This window comes from Balaenoptera musculus, chromosome 7 (assembly GCF_009873245.2).
Source record: "Balaenoptera musculus isolate JJ_BM4_2016_0621 chromosome 7, mBalMus1.pri.v3, whole genome shotgun sequence".
Taxonomy (NCBI): Eukaryota; Metazoa; Chordata; class Mammalia; order Artiodactyla; family Balaenopteridae; genus Balaenoptera; species Balaenoptera musculus.
This window is the reverse complement of record NC_045791.1, coordinates 54,848,656-54,869,018: the sequence shown is the minus strand read 5'-3', so window position 1 is coordinate 54,869,018 and position 20,363 is coordinate 54,848,656. Positions and strand designations below refer to the sequence as shown.

The window sequence follows — 20,363 nt, the reverse complement described above, 5'->3', positions numbered from 1 at the left end:
CATTGATTTGTTGGATTGAAAAGGGAGAGACTAGCGTGCCATTGTAACATAGTTCAGGCATGAGGTCTGATGAGGACCTACTGAGAGGAGAGGTGCTGGAACAAGAAATTAGGTAAGAAAGACATTTTGAAGAAAATAAATTAAGAAAATATTGGATTTGTTGATTGATTGAGTTCTCCCTAGATTCCTTGTAGGTTGGCCTTTTGCCTTATCTTCTACTAATTGTCCTACATAGTAGGTCTTCAAAATAATAGAAGTTCTGTCTGTCTTTTGTGTTTAAAAAAAGTATTTTATTTATGCCGGGAAATAAATTTAGGCATCATGGAGTCTTACTAACTTTTAACGTCATGATGTATTAGGCTTGCTCTTGATTATTCCAGCTGAAATCAGGTCAGCTGGCCATCTCCATTATTCTTGGGACTACTCAGTCTTTATTAGACTTCAAGCTTGTGTCTTGGCTTTAATCTAGAAGTACTCTGTGTAGTTACTTGAATTCACATTTAAGAGTTGAAGGTTGAGTATCAGGGATCTGACATGTTAATAATACTTTAAATATAGCTTAAAACAGTGTATTTTTCTTTAGAGAAGTATGCTACAGATAGTCATTTTTAAGCTGGTGTCTTGTAACAGATGTTTCAAAACTGTTAGCATAGTTGAGGTATTAAATTCTTATCTGAATATCAGTGTATAATTTAATAAGTTTGAAGATTGCTTTTCATCCAGAAATAAAGGTGACAGATTTATTTTGAGGGAAAATATTCTATGAGAGAAATCTTGCAGGGACAGCTCATGAAACTAATATAGTTCTAATTGAACTCTGCTCCCTGTCCCTAACTGTCAGTGTTGGCTTATTTTCTTTCTCAGGGAATGATGAGTCTATTAATGTTAAATTTAAAAGACTAAGTAACTTAATTTCTTCAACAGGTGAGAAGAAATTTGTTTGTCCAGAATGTTCAAAACGCTTTATGAGAAGTGATCACCTTGCCAAACATATTAAAACACATCAGAATAAAAAAGGTATTCATTCTAGCAGTACAGTGCTGGCATCTGTGGAAGCTGCACGAGATGATACTTTGATTACTGCAGGAGGAACAACACTTATCCTTGCAAATATTCAACAAGGTTCTGTTTCAGGGATAGGAACTGTTAATACTTCCACCACCAGCAATCAAGATATCCTTACCAACACTGAAATACCTTTACAGCTTGTCACAGTTTCTGGAAATGAGACAATGGAGTAAATATTACACAAATACTTATTCATTGTGGTTATTTTTATACAGTAGTGAGAAGAACATTGTTCCTAAGTTCTTAGATATCTTTTTATTGATGTGCAAAAATTTTTGGATTGACAGTAACTTGGTTATACATGACACTGAAATGCCTTACTTTGTATGATATTCCATAGTATATTAAAAATGGTAAAATTGCATGGGTTTTGTAGGTACTTTTGGAATCTAGAAGAAATGAAATTTTACCAAGTTATATAAAGAGAAAATTGAATTTAACAATGCGAATGGTAGTCTAACCAAATGCATCAATCCTGTGTGGTTTAGTGTAAAAATGAGAACATGTTGGTATTTATCTATTGTAAGATAAAAAAAAAAGTTGGTGGGTGAAAGAAATCATGTTATGATAAAAAAAATTTTTGTAATTTTCTTGATGACTGGAATTTTTATTATGCATAACTGACAAATCAAGTTTCCAAGCAAATGTTACATAGTGTAGGCTTTACTTAGCTTATCAATTTGTCATTTTGAAGCTAATTATTTTAATTAGGTTAACTATGTACAATATTTTAAGCATTACTCTTGTAAGATTTTGAAAACTACATTTTAACATGGAACTCTAGGGATAGTCACCTTTTAAATCCTGTTGAAAAGCCATGTTTAAGATTTAATTTGCCAAAATAATGTCTTGTTAATATTCTTTCAATAACGAAGTTGGGCAATATAACCAATGTTTAAAAAAGTTTAAAATGTATAGGTTGAGGCATTTGGGTGGTAAGAAAATGTTATAGTGAATTATCCCTTTTCTTGAGTATTGGAGGACCAAAAAAATAAGGTGTTATTGCGTCTTAGCAGTGATTTTTTTTTTTTTTTTTGAATCCAATTTTGTTTCCAAAAACCACATGTCTGCCAGGGCCTTAAAAGCCATCATGTAAATTACCAGTAAAGTATAACATATGCAAACATAACAAAATCACTTCCATAGTGACGATACTCCAACCATATGGATATTAGTCATAGAGAACTAGAGGTTTTATGATATTTTTTTAAGTGTTTTTTTTTTGTTTGTTTTATTTTTGGTCTAGGTAGTCAGTCTGCACTTAAATATCAACCATTTTCCTTTTTTGCTTTTTCCCTTAAAATTTATATGTATCCAGTACATTTAATTGAGAAATGTATGTTTTTTATTATGCTGTATTTTCTTTTTATTTTTTAATTATTGTTTATATTTTCAATTATTAAAAAATGTACAAAATAAAGTTTCATTGCTGGTCTTGTAAGAGCTATACAATTTTCCAAAATGTATACCTATAACTGCAGCAGTTCACTTATTTCAAAAATTTGGGATTCTGTTCATTTGTTATTCTTAAGACCACCTCAAATTTAAAGGCTACCTTATTGTACGTTTAAAGTGTATTATAACAGTGTGGTAGTTAATAAAACACTATTTTTTTTTCTTTTGAGTTTGTTGTATTCCTATGCATTTAAAATAATTGCAGTGGTATGGGGTAAGAAAATCAGTGTGGTTTATTTTTCTTAGCATTTTATTTGCAGATTCTTGATTTCAGATGCTGAGATTATTGTAAACAGGTATATTTACTTAAAAAGGGAAGAGTAGAGGCTCTAGCAGATTACTGTTTTTTTGGCCTAAAAATGAACTTATTAAATAGAACTTTTGAAAAAAATCTTTTAGCCCACATTGATTCATTAGAATTTTATCAATCCATTTTGCAAACCTTGTTTTTCCTTTGTTTGTTTCCTGTTAAAGCAATGCAGGATATTTTGATTTATCAAAAACTTGAGTTTACATGAAAATTCTTGAAAATGATAGCATAAGACAAGCTTTGGTAACCATGGCAAGAGTTATTTGAAAGGGTTATGTTTTTGAATTTATGTATGTCTAATTGTAAAGGCAGGTTAAGAGGGAAGGAAAAACTAACAGGATATTAATATGACTATTTTAGATACTTTAAAATAAAAAATCCAGTTACTTTCTACGTGTATACAGTGGGGTTAAAGATTTCCATTGTCTGTTTTCCAGGCCCAATCTGATACTGTCAGTAATATCTTTGAACGCATAGGACAACGCTAGATACACATATAAACACAAAGTTTTTCTCATGTGAGACTTAAGCTTGTGACGTGAAATAGGAAGTATTACTTGGAATCATAGAAATTAATGTACATTTATTTTGAAGTTACATGGTTAGAATTTGAATCTTCAAACTCCTATAAATAATTTCTAGAATTTAAAAAATTATTTAGGTTGTGTGAAGAGGATTATGTGAGGAGGTTGCTCGCTTGAGCAAAAACACCTATTAAGTCAGGAGATTAGAAAACTTTTTAGAGTGCGATAGTAGAGCTGTTTTTAATATTGAAAATTTATAGTAAGCTTATAGAGTGTTTTTGATCCATGAGTTTCCAAGCAAATTTTATCAGTTCTTAGAACATGAATGCAATGAAGAAAGTAAGTAGTCTTAAATATTATTTAAATAAGTTTTTAGATTTTTTTGAGTGCCCACCTGGAATATACCTATGAATTTTGGATCTTTACCTAACAAAGAAATGAAAGTTAGTGTTCAACCTCAACCAAGGTGATTTTAAATACTTCTTGATTTTTATTGAAAAAATGTTGAATATACTCTGGAAACTTAATATTTGAAGAATTACCCTGAAGTAATTTTTTTCTAGTTATAAAATCTATTAGTGTTGTGTATGGGTATAATATTTCTTAGTGTAAGTATATTCTTCAATAAGGTGTTTTTGGCAATTGCTTTATTTTTGTAAAGGCTAGAGTTAGTGCATATTCAGTATATTTACATACAAATAATTCCTGTTTATCAGAACATGCTCTTCTAGTGGACTAGGTGTCTATATACCTCAATTTAAAGAAAATAATCCTTAAGAAAATTTTATTTTCTGTTGATTGAGACTTAATGCCTTTGAAAAATAATTAAATTACTTTATTAAATTAAAAGTAATTATTAAATTACTTTAATAAAGTTTTAAAGACATACACCTATTGCAAAAGGTCAGGTGCCCTGTAAGTAACTTTGGGCAAAATAATGAAGATGCTTAAGTTATTTCAGAATAGTGAAAATGCTTAAATAGTAAAAATACATGTACATGTAAATTGAAGGCATGTCAAACATATTTCATAGAAAATAGTTCTTAGCCAGTATTGTTCATCAGAAAATGCTGGGGCCATTTAAAAATGTCCACAGGCCTAGCTTCGTTCTTGACCTAAGTCTACATTTCTGGAGATGGAGAGTACACACACGTGACCCGTGAACGGCGGTGGGTTTGAACTGTGGGGTGTCTGCTTAAACGCGGCTGTTTTTCAGGGGTAAATACTGCAGTGCTGTACAGTCTGGTTGGTTGAGTTCACAGATGTGGCTGAATCAGGCATGGTGAGGGCCATAAGTTATATGTGGATTAACCCCCATGTTGTTCAGAGGTCAATTGTATGTATTTTTAACAGCTCCTCAAGTGGCTCTGATAAACACTCCTGGGTTAGAATCATTCTCAATAGAGCAAGCATTCCTTTAGTATCTTAATTGTAGTAAGGATCCTATTACTGACTTACTCATGATTCCAAAGTTTTTGTTCTATTAAAATTTATATTGTAGTCAATATTGTTTGAAATGTGGGGTTATTACTAGTAACATTTGGTTTTTAAATATTGTTGGTCATGCTCCCCTACTAGTAGACAATTTGGTTTTCAGTTTTAATTATGTTAAGTAGACAAGAATAGTTTTCAGTGTAAGAACAATTTGTTTTACTAAATAGTATTTTTAAAACTTTTTGCCATGAGTGAGCAGTAAGTCTTTTGTAGTCTGATAATCAGCACAGAACAAAATTGGTCGATACCTTGGGAACAAGATTTGATACTTTAGTGAAATCATGTTTTTTATTTAGTGTTGGAGACACAAAGATAATACTGACTTGGCCCCTTGTTCAGGCAGATTTGTATTATAATCAAATACATTGTAAATACATGCTAGTGGCAGATAAAAAGCGCTCTAGAAACTTAAAAGAGGGAGAATTCTGCATGGAGAAGTTGGGAAATTCAGGCAGAAGAAATGGCTCTAGCAAAGGAACAGTACGATTTTGCTATGGATGATAGGGGAAATTGTGAGAGATGGAGTGGGGACGTTTTGGAGGAGGGGCTGTCAAATTGAAAAGGAGATCAGATTTTAATCTTTACCAGTGGTTCCTAATCTTTTTGGGATTATAGGTCTTAGAAAATGCACATTTAATTCATTGTAGTCTAATGTTAAAACTGTTCAAACACTACATGGGGATTCATTTGAGCAAAGGCCTGAACCTTGGAAAATAGCCACATTAAAGGAACTGGTGGAGAAAGAGGAGTCCTCAAGGAGGCTGACATAGAAACTGAGTGTCAAGATGGTGATGAACATCAAATGCAGTAGAGAGATCAAGTTAGATGAAAAGAGAAAAGATTTTGGCAATAAGGAGTTGCCAGCTGATCTTCGTTAGCAGTCGATGGGTCAAAAACTGAGGACACAGGGAAGAGGCTATGGAGACAGGAAGCATAGGATATTCTAAATTAAGTGGTGAAGAGAAGAAAGATGGGCAGATGTGTGGCTCAGTCAGGATTAAGAAAATTGTTGGAAAAATTTCTGATTATATAAGTGATACTTATATTGAGAAAATAAGAGTATGAAGGAATTTAACCTCTGAGCTACTCAGAGATAACTATTATTTCCTTCGAAAATGCATATCAAAGTTGGAGTTGAAATTTAGAAAAAGCTGCATGATTTGCTGTCATGTGACGATTTATATCGGTTTTTAAAATTATATATTTAAGATACATGATGTGCTGAAAAAGGAGTCTATTGCCTTTAGCCTTCCTCTCCCCACCCCCCAGCTTTTTAACAGCCTTGCTTCTCTCCTAAGTCCATATTAAGCTACATACTATATGGTGTGATATTGGGTAGGTTTCTTATCTTCTTAAAACCTAATTTTCATCATCCATAAAAAGGGAATAACTAACAATAGTATCCCTCATAGGATTGTTGTGAGGATTAAAATGTAAGCATTTAGCATAGTTCCTGGCTTACAGTAGGGACTCAGTAAATGATATCTTCCCCTATCCCCCACACGATTATTAACTCTGGAGATTTCACTTTTCCGTAGTGAAGGGACCAGTGTTTTAGGGTGTCGACTGTTTAAATACGGCTCATGCATTGATTTTCAACTTCAGAATGAGGGGGAGTTTTCAAAGCAGAAATCTGAAAAGAGAGCTATAGAATCTAAATTGGTAGTGGACAATGTGTCTGAAGTGACTGCCTCATCAGAAAGGATGGAATAAGAAGAAAAGAAGGAAAAACAGAAATTACACCCTGATAGAAAATTCTAGTTTAACATTTCTAGGAACCAGCCAAAGAATCTTTAGGTTCATTTTGATTGAAAGGTAACATTTACAGTTTAGTGGCCCCAACCTTAAAATTGGAAGAGGTCATCAAAGAAATGGCAGCTTATTTCTCCAAAAAAAGTCTAAGCCTCCAATTAATAGGCAACAGTGAAATAACAAGAAATGTTAAGGTAGATAACTTTTAGGATACCTGCCCAACTTATGTCCCATTTTCTGAATATTACTTCCTGCCACCTTCAGGGGCGAGCTGTTTAGATGATTGGACAAGGAGCGGACATCTGGTCAAATTTGAGCCAATTAGATGATTTCTCCCAGGAGTTCGGAGTCGGCAAATGATGTCTTGGGAAGTTGCATTTGGAACCTGCGTGTGAAGCAGAAAGAATAAATCAAAGATGAGAGACCATACAATCCCAGAAGAAAAAGATGAAGAGAACGGCAGCCTTGATTCCTGATAACTTTGGTTGTTGTTCCAATGTTTTGTGCCTGTGCATTTCCTGTTCCTGGATTCCGTGAGATACCCTCAAAACCTTCCAGAGACTCCCCCACTTCTATCTTCAGGTTTTTCTTAAGTTTGAGAGGCTGTTACTTGCTACCAAATAGTTTCAACTAAAACATCTTGAGATACAGTTCCTTCTTGAATAAAATACACTGGTTGAAACGGTTGATGACTTGGTGCTGTAGAAAATACCAACGAAAAGTCATGGTTAGTGCCAGATCAGTTAGGTTTAGATGAGGGAAAACTCAGCGTAGAGCCTGAATGAGTCAGAAAGGGTGAGCGTTGAAGGGCCAATAAGATGTGCCCAGGAGAACTGATTAAAAGGCCTAGAAGTCCATCTACAGTCTGAGGATACTTATCAGAGGGCTGTGCCTATGTTTGTGTCTGTGTTTGTGGTCTTACGGAGCACTGACTTTTTGCCAGCATTAGCTTTATGGTTAGTATCTCCCACCACATGGTCTTTATATTTTCATGATGTCTTCAGACTCAGGTGCAATTTGGTTCACTTTTAATTGTGTGTACCCAATTACTTAGCTTCCTCCCATCCAGATCCTTTAAAAATTCTTAGTTAATTGCATCTTTCCCATTTTTACTGTTGGTAACTTTGTGTGGCTTTTTCATCTTGAATCATTTAGTAAAGGTGAAAACTTTCACAGTATAACATAGTGCATAGATTTTGGACTTGGGCACACGTGGGTTTATGTCCTGGCTCTGCTGCTTACTAGCTGTGTGACCATGGATTCTACCTTTCCACCCTGGGCCTCAGTTTTTAAAAATGTAAAATGGGGGTAATAGTAGCATCATCTTCATAAGGGTGATGGAGGAGATGAAATAAGTTAGTGCATGTAAACCACTTCCCACAGTGCCTGGCACATAGTTAAGTATTAGTAAATGTTAGCCTTAGAGAAATCAATAATCTTCCTACACTTGGAAATAATTATTCCCATCTTGTATTAATGTGTTCATTCACTTAGATCCACCTAGTTTTCTGTCAGCAGACATTAACAAAATTGCTAGTATTTGTATTGTGCCTTTTTGATGAAGTATTTCAAGTATATAGAAAAAATATAGAAAACAATATAACAAATACCTGTGTATCCACCATCCAGCTTTTACAGTATTAATCATTTTACACATATTTGCTTGTTTCTTTTAAAGAACACGATTATAGCTATAGTTGAAATCTGTATAGTCCTGTCTCATTCCATTTCTCTCCTTTCACCCACAGGGGTAACTGCTGGTCTGGATTTGATGTTTATCAGAATGATACCATGAATGGTTTTAAATGCTTACTATATGTGTGCATATATAGGGTTGTTTTCATGTTTTTGAAACTATATAAATGGTATCATACTGTACATAATCTTTGGGCACTTGTTTTTGCACTCATGTTTTTGAGATGTATCCATGTTAACACATGTTCCTCTAAACTTCATTTTAAATGCTGTAGTTCTTTGAGTATATCACAGTTTATCCATTTTCTTGTTGATGCACATTTCAGTTATTTCCAATTTTTGTCTATTATAAACAATGCTGCAATGAAATACTTGACATGTTTCCTTGTGCATGTGTGTGAGTGTTTCTCTGAGGTATGTATCTAGAACTTCAGTCACTGGTCAAGAAGATATTTTTATCTTCAAATTTACCAGATACTGCCAAATTGATCTCCACGGTGTATGTGCCAAATTCCACTCCTAGTAACAGTACATAGGAGTTCACATTTTCCCACACTCTCCCCAAATCCTTGGACTTGGCAGATATTTCTTTCCAATGAAAAAAACAATGCAATTTTATTTTGGAGTCTGACAAAGTGCTTTAAAATCCATCTGGGAGAAAAACAAGCAGGTGTAAAAAGTTAAAAAGGAATCAGAAAAACAAAGCCATGTATATCTAAAGATATTGATACCAGTAGGCATAACCAAACACAATGTTAACTATAGCAGAAACAATGCATGTTTTTCTTACTGGTTCCACCATTTAACTCTCATTCAAGAGTTATATAAGAAAATATACTGTTTCTTCACACAGTATACAACCCTCTTGGATTGAATATTGGAAAGAAGGCTCAGGCCTAGCTAGCTGTTTTCCATGATGTTCACTTCTCCCAGGGGCTGGGAGTATAGTCTCCTCCGCTGTGGCCTCTTGCCCTGTTTTCTCCAATTCTTCCCCCTCCATCTCCACCCATATTCCAACTCAAGTAGTCATAGATCAGCCCATCAGCTGCAGAAGCCCACTTCAAACTGGGGAAATCCTTTCTTGCAGAGACCCCAGTGTTGCCACTTAAATATATATTATATATATATATATATATAAAATATTTTATATATATAAAATATATTTTATATATACAAAATATATTTTATATATACATTATATATATATATATATCTCCATCCCTACATGAATGATATGAAATAATTCATGATTTTGATTCTGATTTCTCTGTATTCTGGTGAGGTCGAGCATATTTTTGTTACGTTTGTAACCCATGTTTCCTCTGAAAGGAATTATCTATTTGAATTCTTTGCCCATTTGCTTTTATGGTTATTTTTATTTTGCATTGATTTTTAAGCATTCTTAATAATAATAATATTCCAGATACATATTATTTTAGATATATATATGGGCAGATAATATCTTTTCCTAGTCTGGCTTATCTTTAACTTTGTTTATGGTGTTTTGTATGTGTGGTAGTATTCTACAAAAGTTTTATTGAATCTATGTGTTGTAGCTTTTCTGTCTCAAATTCTCTGCTGTCATAAAAGTATTTTTCTCTAAAAATTTTCTTATTTTGTCTTTCAGTTTGGCTTATTAATCCACTTTGAAATGATTTTTGTTTATGGTGTGAAGTTCCTAATACTTTCCATGTGGATTACCAGTTGTCTCAGCACAGCTTATTGAATGGCCCAACTTTTCCCCACTAATTGTAATGCTACCTCTCATTTATCAAGTTTCCATTTACATCTGGGTCTATTCCTTGATTTCTTTCTGCCTTTCCTGCGCTGAGACCATACAATCAATACCATGGGTTTCACTTTTTTTTTTTTTAATTGGAGTATAATTGCTTTACAATGTTGTGTTTCTGCTGTAGAACAAAGTGAATCAGCTATATGTATACATATATCCCCCCACCTTGAGCTTCCCTCCCACCCCACACCCCGCCCAATCCCAGCCCTCTAGGTCATCACAGAGCACAGAGCTGAGCTCCCTGTGCTATACAGCAGCTTCCCACTAGCTATCTATTTTACACATAGTAGTGTATATATGTCGGTGCTACTCTCAACTCGTCCCACCCTCCCCTTCCCCCTGTGTCCACAGCATGGCTTTCACATCTTGATGTCTGGTAGGGCAGGTCTCCTCCGCACCCCCCTTACCTGCCCTTCAAAATAGTTCTGACTGTTCCTATCCACGGACCTTCTTTATCTTCACTTATTCAAGTCTACTTTAATGTCCTTTTTATAAGTTATTGTTATCTCTTTGAAAGGTCTTAACACATCTTATTTTTACATTTATTCCTATGTAATTTTTTTTTTCTGGGGAATAGGCTTTTTTTAAGTTAATGTGTAAATTGATCAGTGTTGGTCTTTATAAGTGCAATTGATTTTTATAAATCGATTTTGTCTATTCTACATAATTCTTTTGCTAGTTCTAATAGTTTGCCTATAGATTCTATAAGATTTTCTACGTAGACAGTCAAATGGGCCTCAAATAAGAAGAGGTTTGTCTCTTCATTTCCAATTCTGATACCTTTATTTTTTAAAAAAGTATCTTACTGCATTGGCAGCTTAATATTAACTAGAAGTGGTGGTAACAGTCTGTCCTGTTTCTGACTACCATTTACCTTTCTTTCCCACACGTAACCCTGTTTGATTCTTCTGATACATACTCAGCACTTGGGATAAAAAAAGGATCAATTCATAGTTCCCGTCCTGAAGGATATAGAGAGGATGATGACATTCTGACTACAATTACCTTTCTGACTTAAATAAAAAAATTCTACCTGGTTTCTCTAGTTTCATGTAATCTTTCCATTATAGCAACATATTCCTTCTATTTCAAAGTTAGGGGAAGATTAGCTTTTTTTTTTTTTTTTTTATACACATGAGCCTCTAAGAGCTACAGCATAAACCTGCTAACTGTCCACAGATGTGACATCTGGAACATCATACACCAAGCATGCAAGAGCCTGATGTGGGCCCTCTGCTTGGCACGGGGTTATATACGTGAGGGCACCTAATAAAGCTTCTATGACATTCAAAGAAAGAACATAGCGGCTGACTTGCGGCTCACTTGCTCAGGCTCTACTGTTGAGCTCAAGGCTTACTTGATAGGCCAAATTTCAGGGTAGGAAAAAAACAAAGTAAGAAAAGTTGCTCATGGGGTCTGTCTTTCTGGCCAAAGTCTTTTCAAATCTATTCTACTACTGGAGACAGTCAGCCCTGAATTGGAAACTGGAGACTACAAGGCAGCAACATATGCACACAACCAACTTTCTCATCACAGTGGGTGAAGAAGGAAAAAAATAATAATCCCGCCCTGTAAAATCATTGCTCTGATGACAAGGTGGAAGGGGCAGTAGGTGTAAACACCACCCAAAAATCCCAGGGGCTTGTCGTATCTGGCTCCTCTCTGCTGGCCTGCTTCCTTCTTCAACTGGTAAAAACATAAAGGGACAGCTTTTGAGATATTTTTTGTGTCCCAGAATTTAAGATTGGGACACAGGGAGGAGAGGCTTGGAGAAAGGAAGTGAGCAGCTAAGAGCCGATGATGTGGAGGAATGTGCAGGAGAATCATGGGGCAGGGCTCAGCCTTCAGCCTTGGTGCTGGGCATGCTCTTAACCACCTAGACGGAAAGAACCTCTGAATTTATTCACAGGAGCCAACTTCTTGCTGCTGGTACAGAGTTTTAACATTATTTGAAGATGGCTCTTGGGATTCTGCCCTAGAGTCTTTGTTCCTGAGGCTCTCCCTCACAACTTGAAAGCTGCTGGGAAGCAAGCTGCAAACTTTCATTCCTCTGGTTTTGCTTTGCAAGGGCCGAGAAAACTGTCCCTTTGCAAACAGTCATAAAACTATCAGGATCCCAGGGTGGCTACTATCAAGTTGCCAGACAGGCCTCCAGCTGCAGAAGGGCCTTATTCATGCTTATCACGGATCTCTAAGAATTAGCAGCACCAGGTTGCTAGCTCCTTTGTTTTTGGCCAAGTTTCTTCTGCCTTCATTTCTCTCTTGCCAGATGGACAGGCAGCGAGGGTGAGTGAAGTCAGCTTCTTGAAAGAGTGGTCCACACTCTCTACCTACCTTCCTTTCACTCTTCTCAGTTTCCTCTCAGTTTCTTCTGCCCCGTCACTCCACTGACAATGCTCTTGAAAAGTCTTTGATGACCTCCATGTCACTAAACCCTGTGACACAAACATACACATCCTGCTTGACCTCAAGAGTGTTCGGGTCAGTTGGCTATTCTCCCCTTCTTGATACAGTCGCTTTCCTTGACATCCACGGTCCTCCTGGGTTTCCTTCTACTTCTCTCCACGTCTCCTCTTCTTTGCTGGCTTTTCTTCTTTTTCTACCTGACACTTAAATGTTGGGTTTTCTCCAGGCCTGATCCTGAGCTGATTTCTCTTCTCACATTACACTCTTACTGGATGACCTCATTCATTCTGGGGATTTCCTTTTACTTCAGACATGGACAACTCCCAAGGGTTCTGTCTCTACTCCTCCTCACTTGAGTTGCAGCTAAGATATTGAACTATCTGTTAGGCTCCTCTGTTGGCAGTTTTGAAGGTACCTCAAACTTTACGTGTTCATAAAAAACTCAGTTTCTGCATGTCTTCCCCTAAACTTGGACCTTCAGGATTTATCTGAATGACTAGCATCATCATATGCATCTAGATGCTCATGCCAGAAGAGTGAAAGTTAACCTGGACAGCCCCCTCCTCATCCCCCATATCAGTCCTGTTGATATTCCAGGTGTCTCAAAGGCGTGGATCGCTCTCCATCTCCTCCGCCAGTATCCTGGCCAACAGCCATCATTTTTGCCTGGATTATGGAAATATCCCCTAGTTTGGGCTCCCCATACCCACGCTTCTTGAACCCCTACTAATCTACTCTCCAAGTAGCAGCCCAGAATGATTTTTTAAAAAATATATCAGTCTCATTAAAAGTCTTTATTGGCACTTCAGATAGCATCCTGAGTCTTTGCCGTGGCCTGGTTGGTCCTCCTCAGATGGGTCTGTACCTCACTTGCTGTGCTCCAGCCACAATCCATCTCTCACTTCCTCGGATACCTCATGTTCCTTCCGGCTTGCCTCTGGGATCGTGTATTCTGTCAGGGATGCATTATGACCTCTGTGGGCTCTAGGCACTTTTGCCTTTAAGGGCTCCTTCATAAATAATAATAATAAACCATGTATTTTATGACTACATTGGTACCAAGATGAATATAATCCAGGTTGGATTTTTTTTCTTTTTCTTTTTTCTATCAAGATTAAAATCACATAACGTAACCATTTAAAAATGTCCAATTCAGTGGCATTTAATATAGTCACAATGTTGTGCAACCACCCCCTCTGTCTAGTTCCAAAACATTACTGCAAAGAGAAACTCTGTACCCATTAAGCAGTTACTCTCCTCCTGGTCTCTGAGAACCACTATTCTGCTTTCTGTCTCCATGGATTTACTTATTCTGGATATTTCATATAAGTGGAATCATACAATACACGGCCTCTTGTATCTGGCTTCTTTCACTTGGCATAATGTCTTGGAGGTTCATCTATGTTGTAGCATGTATCAGTACTTGATTCTTTTTCACAGCTGAATAATATTCCATTGTATGGATTTACCACATTTTGTTTATCCTTTCATCCACTGATGGGCATTTGGGTTGTTAACCTTTTTGCTATTGTGAATAGTGCTGCTGTGAACATTTGTGTGCAAGTATTTATTTGAATGCCTGTTTCAACTTTTGGGGGGTGGTATATACCTAAGAGCATAATTGCTGGGTTCATTATTCTCCTGATTTTAAAAGAAATTGAAAACATTTTCGTGGACCCCTAAACATATTGTGAGCCTAGGCACTACTGTGCCTACTGTGTCTGACATTAATTGCACCCTGAATTCTTTTCCTTCTGTCTGAGATGCTTCTATTGCATCTTTGCTGCACCAGGAGAGGGGCAGCCCCAGCTTGTGAAATGCCTTGTAGAGCAGATGGGGCTCACTGAGTAGGATAGAGAGTGGATTTATTCTCAGCTTCCATTCCAGGGAGAAATGTGAATTGATGGCAATGGTCAGTCTGAGCTCAAAGCAGAGAACTGCTCTGCATGTCTGTATCATCAGCTCACCTTCTGGCTCCCTCAGCTGGAGCCTATCCAGGTCCCCAGCTCCTGGCACCAGGGTCCTCTTGGTTCTCATGCTTTCACCCTATTTCATTACTTCCCCTTGGGGAACCTGACCTTAACAAAAGAAAAATGACCAATCTCTCTAGTCCTGAGGATGGCACTGATGGTGTTAGATAGTAAAATATAACCATGTTATGCTGCCCTAAATATTTTTTTCAAGACCTTGTGCTTTTTGGAAAGTCTCAGGTAAAATTGGAACTTTATGAAGAAAGAAATTCCAAGTATCAATAGAATAATGTATAACAGAGAGTGTGGTGATTTCCCTAGCATTATATCATATATCTCCTCTGGCATTTGTGCAGCAACCTGCTGGCAGCAGAAGGGGGTGGGCAGGGATAGCCCTGTTTTGTTGAAATACGTCTTTCTCTTTTTATGTTAACCTCCAGGTTCTTTGTTTTCCTTCTCTTGACTTCTTTTTCTTACATGTTAGTTCAGCAAAAGACTGAAAGGGGGCTGGTACAGGGTTTTTATCGGAGGGGATGAAGTATCTGAATTTACCAGCTTTACCATTTAGAGTTATCTCTGTCTTTCTCACTATTTGTCTGCGTACCAGGTGGTTAAGAGGAAGAGCCTGGACAGATCTACCATCGTTTCATGTTCTTTGCATCCATACTTCCTTATGCTGACATTTGTAACAAGAGACAATTATAGTCAGGAAAAGTCCCTACCCACTTTTTTTAAGTCAAACCCACAATATTTTCCATTCCCCCTTTTAATTACATTTGCTCTGTGGTTTGGGAAAGCAGACCACATTGCTTGCTGCCTAAATTATTTTCTAACTACCAAATTGCTCCGTCCCTGAACACATGCCCAAATCACCTCCTACATGTTTTCAGGCAAGCTGTCTTTTAGGACATTGAATTATATATATCCTTTATTATGATATATAATTACAGCCTCAGTGTCTGTACACCTTTGGTACAAATATATGTTAATGACTTTTTTCCTGTTTCAGAAATCTTAAAGCAGTTCTTAGGCATTAAAAGGTAATGTCAACGGAGTAAATATTGAACAGAAGATTGTGGGCAGGGGGACTCCAGAGAAATCAAAGTTTCTGTAGATTAACCTAATAACTTGACTCTTGCCATGATACCTCTTAATATATTTTGACAGTTAGCAATTGGTGCATTTCCCTTCCTCCCTTTGAATTATTTTTGTGAAATCAAATGGGTCATCATGGGGCTTCCCTGGTGGCGCAGTGGTTGAGAATCCGCCTGCCAATGCAGGGGACACGGGTTCGAGCCCTGGTCTGGGAAGATCCCACATGCCGCGGAGCAACTAAGCCCGTGAGCCACAACTACTGAGCCTGCGCGTCTGGAGCCTGTGCTCCGCAGCAAGAGAGGCCGCGATAGTGAGAGGCCCGCGCACCGCGATGAAGAGTGGCCCCCACTTGCCGCAACTAGAGAAAGCCCTCGCACAGAAACAAAGACCCAACACAGCCAAAAATAAATAAATAAATAAAAATTTAAAAAAAAAAGGGTCATAATGAATAATAAGATTATTACGACTAAAGATTACTCCGTAATCTTATTTTATTTTATCACGTCAAAATTAGCTCCTCTTGGAGATGTTTAAATAGTATTTGTCAGTACTTAGCAAATGTTTCACCATGATGGAAAATTACCTCTGCTTTTGTCAAGAGCTCAAGATGATGATAAACACTACGGTAATACAGAATGGCTAGTGGGTCTGGGAAACCTAAGAACATAGGCCAAGGCTATTATGGATTAAAAAGAAAAATGCAAAGAGGAGAAAGAGTAAAAAAGGGCTTTCTGAATCCAAGATACTATGAATTTCCCCAAGACTCCATATTTTATGTGAGAAACTAGATGTAAAAGGACTTTTCTTAGCCTGTTTGGTAATTTTCCTCCCCTCTACTTTACTTTCACATCCTGTGCTGTGATTTATAGGTCTGGTTTTAATTTCAATTTTTGAACATGGGACCTGGGCCCTTAACAGTCTTAATTCTCAATTACAGGATCTATTCTATCTGGTGACCCAGGAATGTGCAGGAAGACATACGAAGGTACATTGTGAAGCTCACAAATAAAATCTGGACTATTAAGTCCGGTGGCAGAAAGAGCTCTAGTCCTTTTGCCCATCAGTACTGGAACCCCGGGTGATGGAGGCATGTGTCGATGGTGCAGTGTTCATGATGCACCTAATGAAGATAATAAAGTCAAGCTTCTCAAGGCTTTGCCCGAGTTAATTAGCACTTCCCCATTGTCTGATGTTTCATTACCTCCTAAAGTTTGTCATGGAAAGTCTCGCAGGAGGTGTTTTATGAACACGTTGTAATTATTGTTTTACGGATTTTAGTGATTTAGACCAGATTCATGACTCACAACCACCTTTGCCATTTTCAGCAATATGGACTCTATATTTTCCAGATTTTGTGCAATGAATATTAATTGTTCCCTCCTTTGAGGAGCACTTAAGAATTTTACCTGGTCCTTTACAACTGAAGGGAAAATGAAAGGAGATTTTGAGATGTACACTCACCTTTGCCCCTATTTGAAATCCTGGGAACCGGGAGTTTCCTTTTAGTGCTGGGGGCCGTAGGCGGATGCACAGACTGCTTGAGAGAATAGAAAAGGGCCATGTAAGCCAGAGTTGAGGCTCACGGAAGGCTTCCTGGAGCAGTGACAAAAGCTGAAGAGGAAAAAGTTGGATAGATGAGAATGGCAAATTAGGCAGGCAGCTCCATGTATCTATGTGGTTAGCACTGTCTCCTCAGGGCTTAGCATACGACCTCATTGGGCACAGTAGGTCATCAGTAAGTACCTGTTGCATGATTGTAGGGAGGGGCTGCTAATGTATTATCCCTCCAGAATAGCAAGCTTGCATTTAACAGGACCACTGGGAGACACGATCCCTTAACCCTGTGCAAACATTTTGGGCAGCGGCAGACAACTGGGAGGAAGAGCTCAAGCACAGTTGGTGCCTCAAATTAAAATCTCCTAGGTGGCCGCCTCCTCTGTATTCAGCGTCTGCATTATGTCATTAACTGGGAATCCTGAAAGAAAAACCAAGGGAGTAAATGCAATGGTGATTGCCTAAGCTTCCTTCATGACTGGGATTTGGGCTCCCATCTGGGCTCACCAAGGATGCCTGCTGCTCTCCAGAGGTGACAGCAATCCTGGGGGACCCCAGATGACCACGGGTCCAAAGTGAGCCTCAGCTTCCGCCATCGGCCAGAGAAAAAGCTGTAGAAAAGAGTTCGGGCAAAACTAGAATGAACATTTGCTGGTTATCTTCATCAGGTAAGATACTCTAAGGCCAGACAGGATTTTCTCTGAGCCTCTTGGCGCTGCTCAAAAGAAATAATGAGCTAATTGGCCACTTCTTCCTTGTCAAAATATGATAGAAGCAACCCTGCAAACTAACGTCCTGAAAGTGTCGGGAGAAATAACTTACAGGGCACAGGGATCTCCCTAACGTTGATTCTAGTTGTTGCTGTTGTTTTCCAGTAAATAACATAGCAGAAAAGAGAGAAGATAAAAATGTTTCATTTTTGATTTCTGTTGAATAGGATTCTTGTAAAATGGAAGCTTCCTCCGCTGTCCTTCTCTGACCACCCTGATGATAGATCAGTGTCCACAATGTTTCCAGTACAGACTTGGCTCCAGTAGCTCTGTCATTGAAAATAATTTGATAACTGCCGCAATGTTCTTTCCTGGGCTACAGTCCTCTGCTTTCTGTCACCTCCCAAACAAGCCTGAATGTCAGGAGAGTGACTGGGGGACATTGCCCTGGACGTACCATTAACGTGGAAGGCGACGAGGTCCCTTGTCACTTTCCCCAAAGTGGGAGAAGATTGTGCCACCAAGAAGTGTCAACATGCTCTTGTCCCTCCATGGGTGAAAAAAGGCTTGAAAATGATTTTGACACAGGGCTTCCACTGCCAAGTATTTGCACCAACCAGAGAAAGGCACTCGGGGCAGATGCAGCCCCTCTAGGACTCAGGGCTTGGCAGGGGGACTTGGCTAGATTTCAGTCCCTACTTGCACTCTCGTCCAGGTTATGTCCTGCATAACGGCGCGTAGTGGCTCTAATCCAATACGCCCCTTAAACAAGGCTGATATGATTCCTGCAAATGGCAGCTGCAGACAGGAAACTTAGGCAGATTGTTCTGGGCACTGTGCCACTCTTCTTTCTCTATTCCTCTTCTCTCTGCTTCTCTCTCTTCTCTCCACCTGGGTCCTGCTACCTGGCCCCCCAAAGTCAGCACACAATCCAGGTCTCTCCTCTTAGACTTCTAATCTGGTTAATAAATCGATGCTAAGTTGCTAATGGTTAATAATATATTGCTCTTCCAGATACAACTTGGATGAATATTTATAGATTGGGTCACAGCATTTACGTTTTAGTAGAGACCTGCCAGACCTCAACCCAAAAGGAGAAACTCTATGAAATGGCCTCTAGACTCTGTTTACTTCCAACAGGTCACTTACCCAAGATTTGGGCAGCTGCCACCTTGTGGCCACGACTGCCCCATGAGATTGGAGGGGCCAGTAGGCCTTCTGGAGTTGCTGCCCTCAGATTTCAAGATCACTGATTTATGTTACTAATCAAATGGCTATAGCTTTAAGCTTCTACACAGTAGGAAAACTTTGAAATTCAGTCTGTTTTTGTAAGATTGGAAAGCCACAGAAAACTTAAGATGTAGAGTTTTGGGAGTTTCTTTTAAAAGATGTAGTGTTATCCATTGCTATTTAGTCCTGGGCTGTGAATTTATTCTAAATCTTTCCTTCAGGCCAGACTTCTTTGGGGTTTTACTTGCTCTGGTCTTCAGCCCTAAAAAGAAACCAGCCCCTGTCATGAGTTTGAGAGAGAGTCCCAGGGACAGGCCCCGTTAGCCTCATGCTAGGCAGGAGTAATATTTTCCTTGGTGTGCTCGGTAACCATGTTGCTAACCGTCACTCCTTCTTTCACTGCTTTCTGTCTAATTAATCCTTCATGTACATAGAAAAAAACTTCTTTAATTAAACATTGCATTTCACTAATCCAGGCTTCTGCTAAAAAATCACATTTTAACAAAAGTTTGTATTTCTCAGACTCTTTTAAAAGTCATCTGTATCTTTTTTTTTTTTTGTAATTAGTAAAAATTTATTGTGCACACACCGAAAAGAGAGTTTGAAAACCAGGAGGACTCCAACCAAGACACAAAAGGGGGGGAGGGATAAATTGGGAGATTGGGATTGACACATACACGCTACCATACACAAAACAGATTAATAAGACCTACTGCACAGCACAGGGAACTCTACTCAGTACTCTGTAATGACACATACGGGAAAAGAACCCAAAAAAGAGTGGACATATGTATATGTATAACCGATCTGCTCTGCCGCATGCCCAAAACCAACACGACACTGCAAATCAACCACACTCCAATAAAAATTCAGAAACAAACAAACAAAGCTTGGCCCCTTTTCTCTTCTGAGTTGTTAGAGTGTATCTACCATAGAATACAACAGTTTTTGTGCAGCTACTTGGTGTTTTAATCACAATGCAAAAACAACATAGCTAATCTGAACAATCTACATGGATGACAACTCGCTGAAATAACTATCAATTAACAACATAATTGTCACTTATACGTTGCCAACATTAAAGTAGGCAATTGTTACTTCTGTGAGGCTTTTGTGCTTTCTTTTTCTTCTCTTCTCAGGGTGTGGATATAGGGCAGGGGCCTGGGTTGAAAAGTTTAAACTGATGACCAAGTTAATTGTTGTTTTAATCACTGTGTGTGTGTGTTTTTTAAATTAATTAATTTATTTTATTTATTTACTTTTGGCTGCGTTGGGTCTTCGTTGCTGCGCGCGGGCTTTCTCTAGTTG

General features: G+C 38.0%; 1 protein-coding gene across 2 annotated transcripts in view; it reads left to right on the top strand.

Moving 5' to 3' along the window:
* Window positions 1-2,692, top strand: part of SP3 (Sp3 transcription factor) — a 61,702-nt gene extending 59,010 nt beyond the window's left edge. For both annotated transcript variants that reach the window (XM_036856955.1, XM_036856956.1), the window contains exon 7: window positions 925-2,692. In XM_036856955.1, coding sequence (XP_036712850.1) covers window positions 925-1,241 — 317 coding nt within the window. In that variant the 3' untranslated portion in view covers window positions 1,242-2,692. The remainder of the gene's footprint in view (window positions 1-924) is intronic.
* Window positions 2,693-20,363: the final 17,671 nt, after the last annotated feature.